Source organism: Oryza sativa, chromosome 4, assembly GCF_034140825.1.
Source record: "Oryza sativa Japonica Group chromosome 4, ASM3414082v1".
NCBI lineage: Eukaryota > Viridiplantae > Streptophyta > Magnoliopsida > Poales > Poaceae > Oryza > Oryza sativa.
This window is the reverse complement of record NC_089038.1, coordinates 9,552,129-9,572,065: the sequence shown is the minus strand read 5'-3', so window position 1 is coordinate 9,572,065 and position 19,937 is coordinate 9,552,129. Positions and strand designations below refer to the sequence as shown.

At 42.8% G+C, this 19,937-nt stretch overlaps 2 protein-coding genes across 2 annotated transcripts; one reads left to right on the top strand and one right to left on the bottom strand.

Annotated features, from left to right (window-relative positions):
* The first annotated feature begins 922 nt into the window (after positions 1–922).
* Positions 923–2,118, top strand: LOC4335295 (heavy metal-associated isoprenylated plant protein 27). The gene is made up of 3 exons (XM_015781751.2): positions 923–1,143; positions 1,300–1,375; positions 1,497–2,118. The coding sequence occupies exons 1-3, from the start codon at positions 1,063–1,065 to the stop codon at positions 1,805–1,807; spliced, it is 468 nt and encodes a 155-aa protein (XP_015637237.1). The 5' UTR covers positions 923–1,062; the 3' UTR covers positions 1,808–2,118.
* An 8,655-nt stretch (positions 2,119–10,773) lies between these two features.
* Positions 10,774–17,823, bottom strand: LOC107280558 (uncharacterized). Its single transcript, XM_066310195.1, has 10 exons — positions 17,501–17,823; positions 17,233–17,433; positions 17,079–17,145; positions 15,146–15,204; positions 13,928–14,006; positions 13,325–13,443; positions 13,169–13,248; positions 12,070–12,139; positions 11,242–11,319; positions 10,774–11,161 (listed from the first exon to the last, which is right to left on the bottom strand). Exons 1-10 carry the CDS (start codon positions 17,765–17,767, stop codon positions 11,105–11,107), a joined length of 1,077 nt encoding a protein of 358 aa, XP_066166292.1. The 5' UTR covers positions 17,768–17,823; the 3' UTR covers positions 10,774–11,104.
* Between the last annotated feature and the right edge of the window lie 2,114 nt (positions 17,824–19,937).

The following is a 19,937-nucleotide window of genomic DNA, read 5'->3' as shown; positions in this document are numbered from 1 at the left end:
GCGACTATAGATTCAGAGCTCCCAATAGTTGGTGTGTTGATTTGTCGGGTCGATTAGATCTACCACTTCAATCAGAACTATTTCTTCGTGCTTCATCACCTATTCGTAATTTAGATTGCATCTTATCTTGTTCCTGCAGTGTTCTCTCATTTGCATTGCTGAGATCATCAACCACGTGTCATGGTTGGTATGACATCGTTTGTGGTGTAGCGATTGCACGACGTTCTAGACTTGTTCTGGTTGGTAGCCACATTGCAAATGTTGTACTCGATCAAAGCAAGAATTATCCTCTGACCAGAAGATCAGGCCACGAGAGAGAGCTTCATCAAACTACCTCCGTCCCTAAGTAAGTGTTGTTATGGGTTTTCGTATCATGTTTCACTGTTCATCTTATTTTAAAAAATAATATGATTAGTATTTTTATTGTTATTACATAATAGAACATAAATATATTATTTTATGTATGACTAAATATTAGAAGAAATTTATAAATTTTTTAAATAAAACGGACGGTTAAACATTAGGAAAATATTTTTTTTCTATTTCTTTTGTTCGATCCCCGCTCCCAATGAACCCCATCCCTTGGCAGGCAGTCAGGTCGGCCGGCAGGTTAGGTGCATCGCATCGTCCCAAGACCTGAATAGCGGTGGCGGTGGAGAGATATCGCTCACATCAATCACCACCACCTGGCCATGCTGCCGGCAGGCAGTCCTCCCACGTGGCACTTGTATCGACGTGTGGGCCCCAACCCAACACCCAACGGAGCCTCTCGGACCATATCATCTTCCTACCGGCTTCCTCTCATGTGCTCCGCTCCGTTCACACCAGCAGAAAAGTCTCTCTGCCCACGTGTCAAAGCACCGGTGGATGCCACCGTTTGCGGCGAGGCCTTATATCAGAAGGCGAGCGATACCTACACACCGCAGGATCCAATCCACTTGCATTTCAGCTCAGGAAGCCTCTGCTACTTTGCTTGGCCTGTACAGTAATACAGATAAAGACCTGCAGTTCTTTGGTCTCTTTAGTGAGGACTGAGGAGTTTGGTTGGAGATTGTTGAGGAGATGGGCATCGTCGACGTTGTCTCCGAGTTCTGCTCCGTGCCGAGGACTCGCCGACACCTCAAGAAGAGGAAACAATTCCAGGTAATACTGAACATGTTAATCCATTAATCGCATCTCCCTCTTCTGTCGATCTCTGTATATCTGTCTTCCAGTCGAATTTGTACCATGATAGTACTAGTTGACAGTTGTGTTGTTGGAGTGGAAAAAACTTATGCCTATATCCTCTTCTTGTTTCAGACAGTGGAGATGAAGGTGCGGATAGACTGCGAAGGCTGTGAAAGGAAGATCAAGAAGGCCCTTGAGGACATGAAAGGTGCTTAATCATATTTTTGCTGCTGCTTCTTCTTTCACACGCTCTGAAAAGCAAAACAAGGGCTCCTTTAGCTTTTGTTCTTTGTTGTGGAAATGATTGACGAATCTGTGCATGTGCGCAGGGGTGAGCTCGGTGGAGGTGACGGCGAAGCAGAACAAGGTGACGGTGACGGGGTACGTGGACGCCGGGAAGGTGATGCGGCGCGTGGCGTACAAGACCGGGAAGCGGGTGGAGCCATGGCCATACGTGCCGTACGACACGGTGGCGCACCCCTACGCACCGGGCGCCTACGACAAGAAGGCCCCCGCGGGGTACGTGCGCAACGTGGTGTCCGACCCCTCCGCCGCACCGCTCGCCCGCGCCTCCTCCACCGAGGTCCGCTACACCGCTGCCTTCAGCGACGAGAACCCCAACGCCTGCTCCGTCATGTAGCTAGCTGTGTGTCCCCGGGACGACGACGAAGCAGCCTAGCAGGGTGTTTTTGTTGCCCCTTGCAGCTGTAATAATATTCTGTGTGTCCAGATTCGCCATCCCTCAAAAATCTTTCATAGTATTATAGAAGGGAGGAAGTAGTAATTTTTCCAGCTGTAGTAATGTTCTTTGCTTTAGATAGGGTGTTGTGTTACTATTGGACTCTCTTTTGCTTGTGCTTTTGGTTTCTGATGTAAAATACTCCATCATGTTCTTGTTTGGTGAGATGAATCTTCAAATCTGCAAAGTTGCAGATCGGTTGTTTGAGCTTAGCATGATTGATTGGGGTGGGTGGGGGAGACGTGTGTATATCGTACTGTATATTCGAGTTTTGGGTGGGCTCACAAGGTCGGCAGCGCCGAAAGGTTTTTTTTTTTATCCGAGGCGCTGATTGCGACGTTCTGAACTGTAGCCCGATGCTGGTGTGGCATTATTTTGGTGGTTGGATGGTCAGCCGATAATTCTAAACTTTGAATCAAAGTTTAGTTTAGTTATTTTTCATTACATCAATATGTCATATACACATATTAGTTATATCATCTTTAATTTTAACCAAAATCTAAACTTTGCGCTGAACTAAACACAGCCAAGGTGTACTATACGCCAAGTACGCGCTATATATTGCTATTAATATTTTAAATATTTAAATTTTAAACATATATTAAATACATAGGTTTTTCAATTTTATTAAATTAATATAAGTAAACTTTGTTTTAACGAAAGTTATATGTAAACTTTATTTTGAATTCATAAGGACACAACAATTTTATTTATCTATAGTTTTAAAAATCAGGATTAGTATCTATATTGTTGTCGAAATGACAATAACTTCACGTCGAAGGACGTGGTTCTCTCAATGAAATGATTGGATGGTAAAAGCAATGTATTAATGATGAAATTTTTTTGGATCCCCTATTACATAGCCCTAAAGTTTTGTGTGAGCCTTCTTGGGCCGCAACACCTCCTAGCCCTTTTGTTGAAGACGAGCCCCATTGGGCGAACCCCTTCTGCTTCGCGCCATGGCTTCACCCAACAGAGAGACTTGATGACGAACCTTATGGCTTCCATTCTTCGACTTCGCCTTACAGCTTCATCCTATGGCTTCACCTCCAAGCGACCCCTTGTGATTTTAGTCGGCGCTTTGCTAATCTGGTGGTTTCGGCAGATTTGGTCGAAGGCCCTCGTGATATGCCTCCAGCAAGCCCCTCATGGGCAAGAGCGAGTAGGGAGCTTTGGGCGAGACCGTGCAAATATGTGGTATGGCATGAGGTGCCCCCTTTCGGCCGATGTTCCTGCCAAAACCTATGTACACCTGCAGAAGCTAACCCTTGTTATTTCATGAGTTCTCTCAAACGTTTCCATGTTGTTTTTCGACCTTCTATCCTTTTCGGACGTGAGTTAGGTCACTTCTTCTTTTCTTTAAACTCGGGTTTTGGGTCGCGTTTTTCCTGTTCATGTGGCCTTTTACTGTTCGGCCCATCCTAACAGGAGTTACCATTGTGTCCATCCCTGGGTGCCACGTGGTGGGCTGCTATTGGCCGGAAGGCGAACCGTCGCATGACTAGGGCTATATAGTCCCCCCGTGGGTCGCTTTCACTTTTACCCCATCTATTTTTACTTCCCCCGGCTGCGTTCTTGCTCTCGCTTTCACCTTTTCTTTTTCGGCCTTGTAGTCTTCGCTAGCTCTGACTTTCATTTTTCGCCATTCCATCATGGCTCCGCGCAAGCCTGCTCCAGCCGCAGCGACCGGACCGGACCCCTGCAAGATTGGCGAAGACTGCACCGGCTTCCTCGGCACTTCGCTGTTCAACAAGGCGGATCTGGCGAAGCTCGTCGCGTCAAGTACAGTGGTTGAAAAGCAAGCCTTCTTCGCTGGCGATGCAGTGGTTCATCGCCCCGTTGATGGCTGGACCGTTGTCTTCGCCGCCTTCTTTGATGCAGGTCTTCGCTTCCCATGCGACGTCCTGCTCCCCAAGGTCCTTCAACTTTTCCAAGTGGAGCTTCCTCAACTGAGTCCCTCAGTCCTAGTTCGGATCGCGATCTTCGACTGGATTTGCCAAACCGCGGGGTTCGTGCCATAAACTGATCGGTTCGGCGCTATCTTCTTCGCCACCGTTCACTCAAAGATGGTGGTCACTCCGGTTGGGACAAAGAAAACCGTCTTTGGGAGTGTGAACTTCAATGTTCGCGCTGTATGCTCCGATTTGTGGCCAGTGAATGCCTCCATGCCAAAGTGGGAGCGGCATTGGATGGAGAGGTGGTTCTACCACACGAATCCCTATGGAGCTAAGACAGACGCGACGAAGGCAATCCGATAGGGCCGGCTAGTGATCTCCCCTAACCGGAAGCTGAAGGTGGCGATTGATGGGACGATCGAGTCCCGTTTCACCCTTTTGCGGAGAACCGCCCATCGGTTGAGCTGCTGTGATTTCGTGGAGGAGTTTTGCATGTTGGCAGATCACCGTAAATGAGGATGAACGGGTTCTCGACTTGCCTCGCCTTGTTTTGCCAGGAGGCGTTAATCGTAAGTTTTTGGGCCAATTCCCTATATGCCCATGTAATTTCACCTAATCCCTTCTACGCCCCTGAAATTTGTTTGATCTCTTATATACCCCTGAGTTTTTTATTTGGATCCCTTACATACCCACTCCGTTAGTTGACCATTAGTTTGACCGTTAGTTATTGTAGAAATTATTTTATTGTCCTTGGTATATTGTTAAAAGCTAGAAATGTTTTATGTGTAAATTATTTGAGTTGTGAAAACCAATAAGGAATAAATTACTAAATATTTGTTATGAATTTTTAAAAATAAAACATTATTTCATTAAAATAAAAAAGATTTATCGTAAAAAAAGGTTCTGCATAAAATTTGAAAATTACTTTTCTACAAATATTTAGTGAAAAAAGATTCGTTGTGAAAAAACAAAGGGGATGTAATTAGTTTATCACAAATTAGAAAACAAATTTAAAATTTTTAAATAAATTTCAGATCAAATTTGACAAATTTCGTATATCTTCCCAAAAATTTAAACCTAAATAACATTTAGTTTTTGCTCTTAATTTTCTAGCGAAACTAATGTATGGATTTAATCATAATTTTTAAAAAATAAAAAATAATAACTTTTATTTTTTAAGTTGGGCATTAAATGATTATATTGCTTTTATTTTGTATAAGTTAATTTTTTTCATATGAAAATTTATTGGGTAGGTACCACATATGTATAGGATGGATAATATAGTCATTTTAAAATATTTAGCGGTCAACTAATGGTCAACTAATGGAGATGGGTATAGAGGAGATCAAAATGAAAACTCAGGGGTATATAAGGGATGATGTCAAATTCAGGGGTATTGAAGGGATTGAGTAAATTTTCAGGGGTATTTAGGGAATTTTCTATAAGTTTTTCTAATTTGCTAACTCTTTATTTATCTCATACCCTTTTGTTCTTTCTTTTTTTTTTTGCCTCTCTTGTTTTTTTGCCTTTTTGCGCAGTTCTCACCCTAACCCAGGCCGAAAATGAGGCCCGAACTCTGATCGGGGACCTCACCATTCATGAGTATAGCTGTCACGCCCTAAAAATCCTAAATATATAAATTGTTGTTTAATTGGAATTATTAGAATTTATTTTAAAAGCCTACAAGTTAAACTCTAATAATCTAGGAAAATTTTCAACATAAAAATGAGCTAGATAAAATTTTATTAAATACTTTGCTTGTTCCTCTATTTTCTAGATTTTTCTGGGAATTATTTGAGCAAGGGAAGTATTTTTAATAATTGAAACAACATTTCACAAATTATTTTAATTAAAAAGTTCAAAAACCCCTCCCTAAGCCGTTGGGCCGAATTCGGCCCAACATTCCTCTCTCTTCCGCACGCCGGAGCCGGCCCAAGGCCGCCCGAGTCGGCTCAAGCCGAGCCGCCCGCCCCTCCTCTCATGGGACACCGACATGTGGGGCCCACATGTCGGGCCCTTCTCCTACCTCCGGCCGGCCGGCCTTGCTAGCTCGAGCCGCCCCTTTTCCCCTCCAAATCCGCACCCAATCCGGCCCTTTTTCTTCCGATTGTTTGAGGAGTTTTTATCCTCTCATCCTCCTCTATCTTTACCCCCAAAAATCGGAGCAAATCGTTGAGTATCTTGCCCGAATCGAACTCGTTTCCGAGTTTATCTCCAAAACCGAGTTTTTGATTTCCCGAGTCGATTTTCTTGCGGGAGGAGTCCGATCTCTTCAATCCAAGGCTATAAATAGGACCCCCTAGTCCTTCTTTTTCGTTTGCCCCCTCTCCCGTCCTCTCCCGTGACCCGTAGAGCCGTCGCCGCGTGAAACCATCCGCCGCCGCCGCTGGCCGAACTCCGGTTGCGCCGCCACGCCGCCTCCGTCGTCGCCGTCGCTTGCCGTCGCCGCCGTTGGTTTCGCCAAGAGGTGGAGAAGCTCGGCCGCCACCTCTCCTTCGCCGCCGGCCGCCGTAGCCCGTCCCCACCGGCCAACCCGAGCCGCCGCCGTCGCCTCCTCGTCGCCGGCCGTCGTCGGTCGTCGTTTGGCACGAGGGTGAGTATCGTTGGGTTCGTCTCGTCGTCCTCTACGTGTACATGTCCTCCAAAATCCCGGCCAATCACCCTAGCTCCGGCGAGGTCGCCATCCGAGCCGGCCGCCATTGATGACGTCATCATGACATCATCATCTTCCCCTTTTCCAGTTTTTTTCTAATAGATTAAATCTTCGGAAAATCATAACTAAATAACCGTAGATCCGTTTCAGGTGGTTCAAGTTGCTAAATTTTTCTAAAATCAAGATCTACATGTTAAAAATATCCACATGTACTGTTTATGCTTGTTTTTGTATTGTTTATTTGGTTTTTATTAGTCTTTTTCTTCGTTTTGCGTGTTAGCTTGTCGTTTCCATCGTTGCGAAGGTTCGTGAGTGCGCCGGAAGTATTCAAGAAGATTAATTGAAGACCGATTATTGCAAGGCAAGTCACACAGATCCCAAATAACCCTTTGAGCATGTTGAACCCGTTTAAAGCTATTATTTTATTTCAACTATGCATTATTTTCGAATGTCATTGGGTGGTGAACCTTTCCCCGTTAATTAATGGCCTAAGATGACTTTATTTTCCTATGGGTTATAATTTGAGTAGCATGAACCTTATATATTGGATTGGTTCAGCTAAATGCTATATGTATGTGTGCTTAGCTATGCTTAGAAACATTAGCTAACTAAAGGGGATAATTATAAACTATATTATATTATTTTAATTATGGTTATATTTAATGGTCGATCACGATGGTTAATCGTGTGATGTTAATTAATTGATAAATAAAATCTGGTTAAGGTGGGTTGTGAGCATATGGTTTTGATGGTTGTGCTCATGACAATTAAGGACTGGTTCGCGAGCTACTGTTGTGAAACATTTATCGTGCCAACCACAAGCCAGCGTGGGCAACGGCTTTATCTTTTGTATAGCATGATTCATCATAGTGTGCCAGACTGTGAAGCGGCAAGAAGTCCGTGGGGGTCGCTGGGGAGTCCATTGCCTCTGGTTTTGAGGGGGAGATTATGATCCAGGAACGGTGCACTGTTTTGAGTTGTGTTGTGCAAAGGGTACTGTCACGATTTCCCCCTTTGCAATGCCGTGGTGGTATTTCGGGGCATGGCAACATGTGTGGAATCGTGTCTTGTGGGTACAGTGGTACACCTCTGGCCAGAGTAAAACTATTCGAATAGCCGTGCCCGCGGTTATGGGCGAGTTGAGCAATGTTTTTCGTGATTAGTCTCACACCCCTCACAATAATTATGGATGTTATAACTGGTAATAATTTGCTTAGCTCCTGGTTTGGAGTTAGAACTGTACAGCCGGGTATGGTTGTTCAGGATGGTTGGGCCTGTGCAGCATGGGTGTGTTGCTCAGTGTTGATTAAAATTTCTGATTAATTACTCCACTGTTTTACTTCTCTTAAATGTTTTGCTAAATGCTGCTTTTGCAAATGAGCCTATATTATGCCATCATTTGGTATCCTTGTGCACTTGCATATTTGCTGTGTGGTTTGTTGAGTATGTCATATGCTCATTCTTGCAATAATCATCAAACCTCAGTTGAAGATAAAGGATCCAGAAGGAGAAGACGTTTGGCTTATACCCCAGTTGAGCTGCCTGTGGGAGTGGAGCTGAAGTCATCGCTAGATCGTTATTCCGCTGCTGTTTTCTTTTCTTTTGTAAGTATGTAACGTTATTATTAAGATGGATTTGTATATTAAATTGTCAGTTTGTGTACCTCGGCTGATTCCTGGACGAGGATTTTATGCACAAATTAGTTCGGAAATTACTACAGAATTTCCGGGCGTGACAATAGCCAGCTCCTGACGCGTCAAGTCACCGGTCGGGCAAATCGGGTTTACAATGGCTGCCCCTAGCGCGCCCTGGCGACGCGCTCCAACATGCCGGGGCTGAGGACGACGGCGAGGTCCTCGAACCACTAGGTGCGGCTGGTGCACCGCACGCTGAGGCAGCTGCTCTTGGTGTCGCACGAGAACCGGAACACCGAGCTCTCCGGCGAGGAAGCTCGTCAGGGTGGCGTCCCCTGGGGTGATGGCCACGTGGGACACCAGCGCGCCGATGACCTGGTCGAACATCCCTGTAGCGTCCACCATCGGGTGCAGCTAGCCGCTGGCACTACCTGACTATGTCCACCACGCTCTGCCACGACCACTGCGGCATCTCATCGAGAGCCTTCTCCGTCATCTTAACCAGGCTCGGCGGTGTCGACACCTCCGCCATCGCCGCTATTGCTGCCACCATGTCCATGAACTCAACCGTGCACCGCCCATAAAATCCCCCAAGATGCGGCGCTGGAGGAGAGGATAGAGAGAGAAGAGAGATAGGAGAGTTGAAATGTGGGTCCAAGAGCATTTTTGATATTTAATGTGATTTCTCTCTCCTCTTCAACCGAAAATTATTATTTTAACTAATGATGTGTTCATCAGCAAATATCCACGATCCATTTTTTAAGAGTGTCTTCCGCTAAAAGTCACTTCGGACAGTGTCCTACAGCTAAAACCATAAAGTCATGATCTCCTGTAACAAAATTTGTCAAAAAATTAGCACAAATGAAAAAAAACTAACACAGAGGTTAACTAACTGTAATAGCAAAAAGGAAAGAAAAACACGTTACAATTTTTTTTTAACTAGGGCTGGAAAGCCCCCATTTCCATTACTAAAAATGAAACGACAAGTACAACAGGGTTCAGAAGTAAAAAAACAAAGGAAAAGGCTAAACACAACCCCCTTACTGGAGCAGCACCCTGACAAGAGAGACTAACAGTTTCTGCAGGGCAAGCTTTACAGAGATCACCAGATCACAGACAACAAGATGTAAAGGGCAGACCTAACCGAGTAGTACCATAGCAAAGCAAAGAACTCAGCAACACTAAACTCCTGAACTTCTTTATTCCAAACGTCTTGCATAGATTCTCCACCCAAATCGGGAACTGAAGACTTCACTTGCCACTTGTCTTGCCAGCTTGGCTCCCAACATTAAGCTTCTTTGTCTTGCCTCCGATTTCTGCAAGTTAGCCCAATTTTCAATAAAATGACATGTAAGATATATCAGCTCAATTGGATCATTGGGCCATTTTTTATCAAAACACACTTTGTTTCTGGACTTCCAAATGGCCCATAATACAGCTGCCACCCCCCACCATCACAAGTTGCTTAGAGTGTTTGTCAAAATTAGATAACCATTATCCAAACATATGGTTTTTATCTCTAGCAGGTGTTATATTCAAGGCACACAACATCACATTCCAGATCAATTTAGCAACAGAGCATTCAAAAAATAAATGCTGTATGGACTCCTCCTTATCACAGAATTGGCACAATTTATCACATTTTCTCCAACCTCTCTTAAAAAGGTTATCTTTAGTAAGGATTCTGTTTTTTAACACCAGCCATAGGAAAATCTTGATTTTCAGAGGTATTTTAAACTTCCAGATTTTTTTTATATGGGAATGCCACTTGCTCCCTTTTAAGAGCTTTAATAAAAGGATTTGACAGTGAAGCAACCATGCTTTTCTAGATTCCACCACATTTTATCTTTTATTCCTTCTTGCAAATTCAGAAGCATCCATCTCTGTTTAATCCAGTCTCTAAGTTTATCTCCATGCAAAGTCCTTCTGAATTTGATAATCTCCCATCCTTTCTCCTTCAGTTTTGCAAGGGTGATATGTCTAGTATGGGTAATGTTGTATAAAGCAAGGAGCTGCAAATTCAGAGGTCTGCCACCATACCAATTATCCTCCCAAAACAGATTGTTTTTGCCATCTCCAACCTAAGTTGAACAAAATTTCAGGAATTCTTCCTGACTTCCATCAAACCATGCTAGAAATGAAAATTACCCGCTTTATAAGTCACCCATGACAAAGTTTTTTGACTCAAATATTTTTCCCTGAGAATGGAAATTATAGAAACGAGCGCTCGTCAATTCGTCATTGATAAATCATAGAATGTCACATATGTATGTTGGTATGAATAATCTAGAGTTGAGCTCCTAATTGGCACAGTCCGTAAAAAGACATTCGGCCTTCATGGTAACTATAGTCCTCTTAATTTTTATATGTGTACACCGATCTCAAGTGAGGCCAAAAGATGGACAGCGCTTGAAATGAAGAACGAAATTACCGGTGGGCGGTGGTACAATCAAGGAATGATCTGCGGAAAAATAAAAACGGCCACCACTTTACTGTTCTCGATTACCGGCATATGTAGTACACCGATCTTAAGCGAGGCCAAAAGGTGGACAGCGCTTGAAATGAAGAACGAAATTACCGGTGGTACAATCAAGGAATGATCTGCGGAAAAATAAAAACGGCCACCACCTACTGTTCAAGATTTAATTTATATGTATATCATGATTTGGGATAGATGCAATTGGATGGTCAGAAAACAATCTTCACTAAAACATGGCTACCCAATAAGCGTTTAACAACTGTCCATAGCTGCTCTTAGGCACGAAACAATCTACCTGCCCAAGGTTTGCCCAGCAAAAAGATTTCAATAGTTGAAATGGGTAAACGACCGCCTAAAGCTCTCTTTCAGTGAAATAAACACAGGTGTTCGAAAATAAGTGTTGAGATCACTGAAGATGAAGTGCCTTTTCACTGGAACATAATGACCATGAGCATATTCCACCGAGGGAATTGAACCACACTAGCACACCTTTCGTTTTGCATCTAATTGTTAAGTTTGCAACTGTTCCCACATTTGCTATCCAGCTCGCCTAATGGGGTCTTGGAAGTATTGGAGAGAGATGAGAAGTGCTTCCTGAAAACGTTTGCTTCTGTCAAAATAGGAACAAATCCCTGAAAAATAATGAACTTTCCAAGCTTTCAAGTGTCAAGTACCTCCGTTCTTATTGTTCTGCTCCCTTGACTGGGACATGTATTCAAATAGGTATTAAATACATCATCTACACCTTTACCCTGCAGAAGGAAATGTGTCTTCAATAACAATACTAACAGTAAAACAACCATCATTTACTAAAGTATGAGCAGTTAGCCACACTAACACAGTAATCAAGTTATGTATATCATAAACTAGGAAGTTTATAGAACAAATCTCAGCTGACCCATTACCGAGAGTTAAAAAACACAAGACATTGCAAGTGAGAATGGACTAGATGATGTAGGTTGGGCAGTTGGTCTATGGTGGATTGGTGGTCTAGTAGGTGCAATTTGGCGTGGCTTTCCTAGTTGGTATGAAGCCAGCAGCCTATATTCTCATTCTCATAAAGGCACACAGGAAAATACTAGCAACTAAACCACTACTATGCAGAGCTGATCTCCCTGGCTTCTTTTCATATTTTTGTTGTACTCCAATCTGAAGTTACAAAATTTTCCATTAGTTCCTTTCACCCCTTGTTTCATCAGTTCTCAAGTTCGTGTTTTAGTTAGAGAACTTGGACTCTGCCACATCTCTTAACTTCGCTTCAGAATCTGAACAGCCAGTATTGTTGGTCTGTGACCATTCAGTTTTATTCGTTTATTCAGCTTTTCATTAGTACTTAACAAAGAATACCAAATATTCAAAGACAATACCGGTCCAACTGAGTTGACTGCTGTATTTTGATAATTTCAGCCTGGTTTGTCTAGTGTCAGAAATAACAACATAGGTACCAGTTTTTTGTTAGTACTAACAAAATACGTATTAGAAACTATCATATGCAATGATACCTTCAAATTTCTATCTTCTTCAATGCATTCTTCTAGACCAGCCAATCCACCAAATGCAATTAAAAGGTGCCTGTACAATGAAGCGCTCATAAATGACAAGATAGCCATACACCCACAATGGTGGTCCTGTGTATTTTTCAGTTTATGATGAAGAATAGAGTGGATTCTACTTTGCCTCTCATACACTATCATCTGAGTCTAGAAATCAACCCTGAATAATAAAAACGGACATCTTCCACCCCTCAACCACCAAAACCAGTTTAAAATATCCCCTTAAGAGCAATACAATGTGGTTATAACCAAGGTTCTAAATAGAAGTGATAGTTACAACAATGGTGGTAGTGGGTTACTACCATTACCAAGACTAGGTAGTGCTACGAAATAGCGCATTGGAACAAAGCAGCTGCAATAGCAGCTGGATAGCAACCTCATAAGCAAAATAGCAGCTGCTATTGCATTGCACACTGAAGTCTGAATTATGGAGCTTAAATTTGTGTTGTGTTAACTCTTGTTGATTACTTGCTTTGTTTTTTTAAATAGAGTAAAGACCTAATTAACCATATCTCTATTTTCTTTTTCATACCAAGGCTCCAAAAGCAGCTACCCTAATGAGGGTTAAAAAAAAAAAGCAGCTACCCAAATAACTCGACACTGGTAAATTCAGGCCAGAGGCAAATTATGTAAACTATATAAAATGATGAACCAGCTGTTCAACAATCAAATCACTGGAACCATCAAAATAAGTTAACCAGTAACATCACCAAGTCAATAGCTGGTCTGGGTTCAAGAACTATCTGACTGGATCACATATATTGTTGTATGGCCTATTTTATAGTAAGAGTCTGCAAAACACTCCCTATAACAAAAAAGAAATGGACATGTTTAATGCAAAAAAAAAAAAAATCACATTCAGTTTGTATATGTTCATTTTTTATTCATAGAAAAAAATCCTGAGACACTGGCAAAAAATAAATAAATAGTCATCATAAATTATGTCATAGCATCTAGAAACAAAATTTTGCATTCAGCAGACCAAACAACTATGGAAAAAACTGAATTGAATTCTGAAGGTAGTCCAAGGGAAGTGAAAACAATATACCTAAAGGAAGGTAAGATCAGCTCAGATGAACTAATGATCTTTCCATGCTCTGAAGTACCAATGATATAATCATATCCTTCCTAAAAATATGAAAATAATTAGTAATAAGTACTCTTTACCCTGTACTACATGTGATTGAGCTAAAGAAAATTGTACCTTGTATGGTGAATCACTGAAAACTCCACCCAAATTTGAAGCATACCGGACCTTATAGCCCCAATACAATTCCATTTCATCCCTGGGAGAGGAAGGGGAAACAATTTTCCTTTTGCAAGCTAGATGAAAAGTAAATGACAATATGTCATTAATCAATATCAAAATAACAGACAAAATTCAAGTTGTAGAAGGCAAGAGCTAAAATAACTGAATGGGGATATAAGTATGCCTAGTGAACAGGAATGATAAAATGAAGCGACGCATTACGAAGTGAATCCAAAGAGCACACATGTGAACTGAAAATAGTCACTCTGTTTTTATGTTACATAATTAAAAAATCCATCCATTTTGCTCTGCAGAACAAGCAGAATGGTTTACTTGAAATCTGTAGTAACGCATGGGCACTATATTATTCATATGAGAAATAAAATCCTGATAGTTGTTGCAGATTTTAACCAGTCATTGCAAATGGTTAGGAAGGATACTTCAGGGTATATGGATTAAAGAACATATACCGAGTAATTCAGATACTAAAAAGTTCTAGACGAAGAAAAATCAATAGAGCCACATCTGAAGCCTGGGTCAAGTGAATAAATCATTTACCTGTTGTAATGTCACGATTGGTACCCATGGCAATAGTTACTCTCTTCCCTGGTTCTAGCATTTGCTCAACCAGAACATTCTGTGATGAAAGACAATTATAGTAAGTTTATTGGATGAGAACGTACATTATCTAATACATGATCCACAAAGGTGTATATGATACAATATACATTACAGAATCTGAGAATCAAGTTTATCATGTTGAGTACAAAAAGATTTGCTCAGAGGCAGACATGCAACTATCAATATAAAGTTGCTAGACTTGCCAAAGCACTCTGGCCAGGCAGCTATCAGCATTGAAGCTATCCCATGCTGATTTTCATGTTTCACCATTCTCTTACCCTTGCCCCATATGCAGTTATGGGTAATGGCCATGGCATGCCTCTTTGGTGCAAAGATATCTAGCTGACATTTTGACAGCTTACAGTTATGCTATGCTATCCTTGCCAAAAAAAAAAAAAAAAAAAAAAAAAAAAAAAAAAAAGCAGTATGCCCTTTGTTTTGGCCCAGCTTCAGGTATATTGAAAGCAGCCTTACTGGGAGTATAGAAAATTCACCAAGCAAACCTATATTACAGAAAAAAAAAAAGAAGTATTTTGTTGGAATAACAAACTATGAACTCGTTTGTTATGTGTTTGGTATGACACCACCCACTAGCTTAACTTTTTTTCATTCAATTAGGCTAAGTTTACAGGGGTTAATTCCTCGGAGTAAAGGAAAGATAAAGATAGTTGGGTTTATGAAAAGGAAAGGGTTTGGTTTTTTGGAAAGGAAGGAAAGTGTTTGCTCTTTCCGGAAGTAAGAGAAGGACTACCTTGGGTAAGGTAGGACTTCTCGGAGTAAGGGAAAGCAAGGTGATACGTGTTCCTAGCAGTAGTTAAGCGCTATTGTTGCTAGGGAGCCCATGTATGGGGGTATGCGCGTGGAGGAAAACGCCCAGAAGGGCAATTTTTGAAGCCCTACGGCACTTTAGGGTAGGTTTAGGTACTCTGATACCTAAACCAGAATTTAAATGCATTTAAACGCATTTCTATTAGTGAATTAATTATTCGATTCATGCACTGGGTTAGTTTGTTTGGACAATAACCATATTATAACCCCTTTGTTTATAACTGAACAGATATTTTATAGTCTAAGCCGTCAGGTTACAACTGAACGGATATTTAATTACACAAGCCACTTGAGCTAAAAAATAGTATGTGAAAAAAATTTGGATACCTTACTCAATCCGACATCAACAAATGTCCCCATTGAACGATCCCCATCCAATGTTACGCCTGTCTAAATTCATTCTACTGTAAGCATTCTGTTGAATCACACATGAAAAATGTGGTAACAAAAACTTTTCCGATACCAGCATTAAAATAGGAATGAAAAAACAGTCGAAACAAATCCAATTATGCTATTAGTACTCATGTTCCTTTTTTTAGTTGAGAAGCACAAAAGGGTGCCATTCTAAATTGAAGCCTTAACAAAGTTGAGCATGTGGGATAGGCAGTCCTCCCCCAAGAAGTAATTCTACATTAACACAACCAACAGCTCAGCCATTCAGTAACACAGCAGGATCAAAGAGCGTATAAAGTTTATTTTTCCTTTTAGCATGAACTACGAGAATTGATAAAGTCCAAAGCAAATGAATTGCATATTGTGCATGTAATGAATTTCTGAAAGCTACGAAGAACAGATAAAACAACTGCACAATTCATGGGCATACTATATAATATTTATAAAAGGTGCAGACATGGCCACGCATGACAGAATTATTAAACATGATGAATCATTCGAAATACCAAACACTGCATGTGCTTATGCATAGTTCAATTGATGTGCTCATATACATATAGTTTCATTCAAAGATGTCCCTAACTAGTTAAATATGAAATTTACAACTTCTCCTAGTTTTCTTTTTGACCGAAAAACAGTAGCAGATCTCTAGAACTTGTCCTAAATTAACAAGAGACCGAGAGGTAAGTCGCATAGCTCCTATAAATCTAGGAAGACAAACTTCATATTTTTCTAGTTAGGTAAAAAAGTTAAATTACATTGGCCATGTGATATTTACTTTGATTTCTCTCTCCTATTTCAATCCGATATACTAAAATAATGGTAGGAGTGTATTATAGCAAAGAGAAAATTCGCTCTATGCACAGAAAAAATGGCAGTACCAAAAATAGCACAAAACATTCCCCCATTCGACCAGAGGCACACGCCACTAGTTTTTCTTCAATTTGTAGCGCTTCCGTCACATTTTCCGTCCAAGTGATTGGTTAGCCAAACATGAACTTGGGCTCCTCGGCTAATTGAACTTGTCCACGGTGGTGGCTGTGGTGGGGTGGCCAGCAGCGGAGGAGGGGGTGCGGCCGATGGAGAAGGTGTTTGCATCGCTGATGAGGTCTTCACATAGGTGTGGCTTATGGAGATGGAGAACACAGAGAGGTGCAGCTTGTCGTCGACGCGTAGCAGTTCCCTGTTTCTCTCTAGAAAAAAAATCAGAGAGGAAGGGGCCAGTGGTCATCACGCACAGCAGGAATTGAGTAAGAAGATGAGACAGAGATGTGAAGAATTCAGTGCTCGGCAATGCAAATCAATGGTGTCCTATGGAATTTAATTTTTGCAAATCAATGATTGAACAGGACACAACAAACTAGTTCATCATGGGGTTCGGGGATGGGAAGGAGTCGTTAGCCGCCACTGTCATCAACGACCTTGATCCCATGTGCCGTCGCACGGCGCAAACTGCCAGCCGCCGCATGCTTGCCTGCTCTCCCAGCCAAACGAGCATGAACTGATGAAGAACAGGAATGGTCCAACCCAACCAATCACGTGTGAATACAGAGAGGACTAAGGGTAAATTTGTCATTTTCTGTCCCTATTCACATGGAAACACTCGTCTTGCACTGCAGTTTTGGTGGAAGTGCTATGGATGGAAGAAAAACGAGTGGCCTGTGCTACCAGTCGAAAGCGGAAATTTTAGTTCCTTGTTTCTGTGCTACAGATCGAATTCTCTATAGCAAATAGCCAGAAAACTAGAGTACCCATGGCCGTGACATGATTTTAGTTCCCCACACAACAAATGCCGACTTCGCCAACCATATACGATAAAAGCAATTCAACGTGGATACCAATAGCACTGCAAGAAGAGAGAGATCACCTTCACGAAATTCAGACCACTCATGCTTGCGCAAATGGTGTGGTGCATCGAGTGGGGGCAGCAACCCCTGCATACAAGAAGCGACACGGATCAATCAGCACCTCCAGGAAACCCAACATGCCGATGATGCAATCATGTTCTTCAGCGGTCTCACCACAAACTTCAAGTTGTTGTGCATCGGGAAAAGGCGTCGGCGCAGGTATTGTGGAGTCTCCAGATACTGTAGGATGCGAACAAGGAAGCGCGCGCCACTCTCTACGTCATCGCCGCTGTTCTCCACTGAGGAATTGCTGTCGAAGACCACAACCTCGTCGATGCGGAAGACGGTCGCCGCGCGGGCGATTTGTCCTGCCAGCTGAAACAGGGTAGGAGCTAGAGCCGCAAGAACTAGCAAGGGAAGGTGAGAAAGGATGGATACTGACGAGGGTGGCGAGCTCGAGGGACTGGGCGTTGTCGATGATGGATCCGGCGACGGCGATGCTCACCGTGGTCTTCCGATTCGGAACCGCCACGTCATCTCCGTTCTTCTTCTGTTGCAGCTGCTTCTTCCTCTTCTTGTCGTGGACGATTTCTTCGTCAGCCGCTGAAGCCTCTGCGGCTCCGCAGTCGTCCTTTCGCTTCTTTTTCTTCTCCTTCTTGCACCGGGCCTTCTTGGAGGCCGCTGCTGCCTCGGCGTCTCCGGAGTTCATTGCGGCGGCGGCGGCGGCGGCGGAGGCGTAGGGGGGACTAACACGAGAACACCTCCAGGTTCCAGGAGTCGAGAGGCCGACGAAAGTAGGGTAGTGCGTAAGGGCCCCTCATGTGCCGGCCTTCGGCCAGCGAAGGGGTTTGCGTGGAGTCGGACTGTTTTCGGCCCAGCGATAAGTCTACTTTATGTCCCTCAGTACCGTTTGAGTTTCATTGTATCTCTCAACCGTAAAAGGTGGAGAAGTAGAAATAGAGGCTCATTCAGATTGGTCGCCCGATCGAATTTGAGAAATATTGGGCGCTGACGTCAGCGTCCGATTTACGTGCAGAAACTACTTTAAATTGATTTTTCTCTTAAATTACTTATCCAAATCATAATCCGATTGCACCATTAAATTCGTTGCAATTAAATTTTCAAAACAAGACCACACATGGATATATTCCGACGAAAAAAAATTAGCTTATTATTGAATTATTTTTAAATATTGCACAATGTTCCACTAGGTATATCGGAATTGTTTCACTAAGTAGATCGAAAATGTTTCACTCGTTTAAATCGGGTGTTGTTTCACCTTATGTAAAAACAATGTTTCAACAAATAGCGAAAGAATGTTTCAGTTCGCTGCAACATTAGATCTATACATAGTGAAACATTGTGAGTATACTAGGTGAAACATTTTTCGGTGGAAAAAAAATATACCAAATTCCCTTAATAGGGGGTTTCCAAAATATATGGATTTTTTTGTTGCAATGGAATGTTTCGTTCACTGCAACATTAGATCTATACATAGTGAAACATTGTAAGTACACTAGGTGAAACATTTTTGATGGAACAAAAAATAAACTAAATTCCCTTAATAGAGAGTTTCTAAAATATGTGGGTTTTTTTTGTTGCAAAAGAATATTTTAATTCACTGCAACATTAGATCTATACATAGTGAAACATTGTGAGTACATTAGGTGAAACATCTTTTGTGAAAAAATGGGAGGGAGAAGTGGGTGGGCCCACCAGGTGATCACGTGGGGGAGCGCCCGATCCGGCTCACCCTGCGCGGGTCACCCGGGGTGAATCATTATCGAGTATAAATTGTCCCTCATTTTTTATTAAAACCAGTACAAATCGATAATATGGAATAAGTTCACACTGCATCCCTTATGTTTGCGCATTGAGTTTAAATCACATCCTTAAACCACAATACTGGAAATCTTAAACCTCCATATTACAAAACCGGGTTAAATAAGATCCTAAGACGGTACGGATGATTGTTTTGGCTGACATGGCATCCTAGCTAGAAAAAGAAAATAAAAAATAATATGTGGGGCTCATATGTCGGAGGCTTTCTTCTTCCTCCAATTCTCCCCTCTCTTCCCAATCTCACTCCACAACGGCAACCGCTGGGGAAGGAGGGGCGGCTGAAGAAAAGAGACAAGGCGATGGTGGCGTTCGAGCCAACCAAAGGTCGCTCTCGTGGCGCAAACAGCTCGGGCTCACCTTGGTTGCTGAGCTCCACCTCGTTGGGGAGGCCACACCGCCCGCTGGGTACGACGCAACGACATGGCGGACCAACGCCAAAGATTTCACGGCAACAGAGGGGATGAGGTGGTGGATGACGATGGTGACCTCAAGGCTATGGGAGGGGGGGGGGGAGAGAAAGCCTGAGCAGGCAGTGGGGATGAGGAGGTGAAGGATGATAGCGAGCTCGAGGTTGCAGCAGTGACACGGGGAGAAGGGGGGTGAGGGGTGGAGGAGGGAGCTCGAGTGAGCCGGAGGGAACAAGGTGGTGGGACGATGTGGGCGAGCTCGAGACGTGGGTGAGCTTGAGGCCACAACAGTGGCTAGGGGAGCCTGAGCAAGCGGCATGGCCTCCCCATGCGAGGCGGAGCTTGGTGACCAGTCTGGCCGCCGCCATTGCCTTATCTCCTCTCTCCTGCCACTATGACCGCCTCTCCCCTCGCTGCCATCAGCCATTGCCGCGAAGAGAGATCGGGAAGAGAAGGGAGGTGTGGAAAGAGATGGGAATAGAGGAGAGAATGATTGGAGGAAGAAGAAAACCCGTGACATGTCAACCCCCACATGTTTTCAATTTTTTTTTTGGATACCACGTCAACCAAAACAACCATCCATAAGCTTCTTTCATATCGTGACTGAAAACCTACAATTTTTCGAGCGCA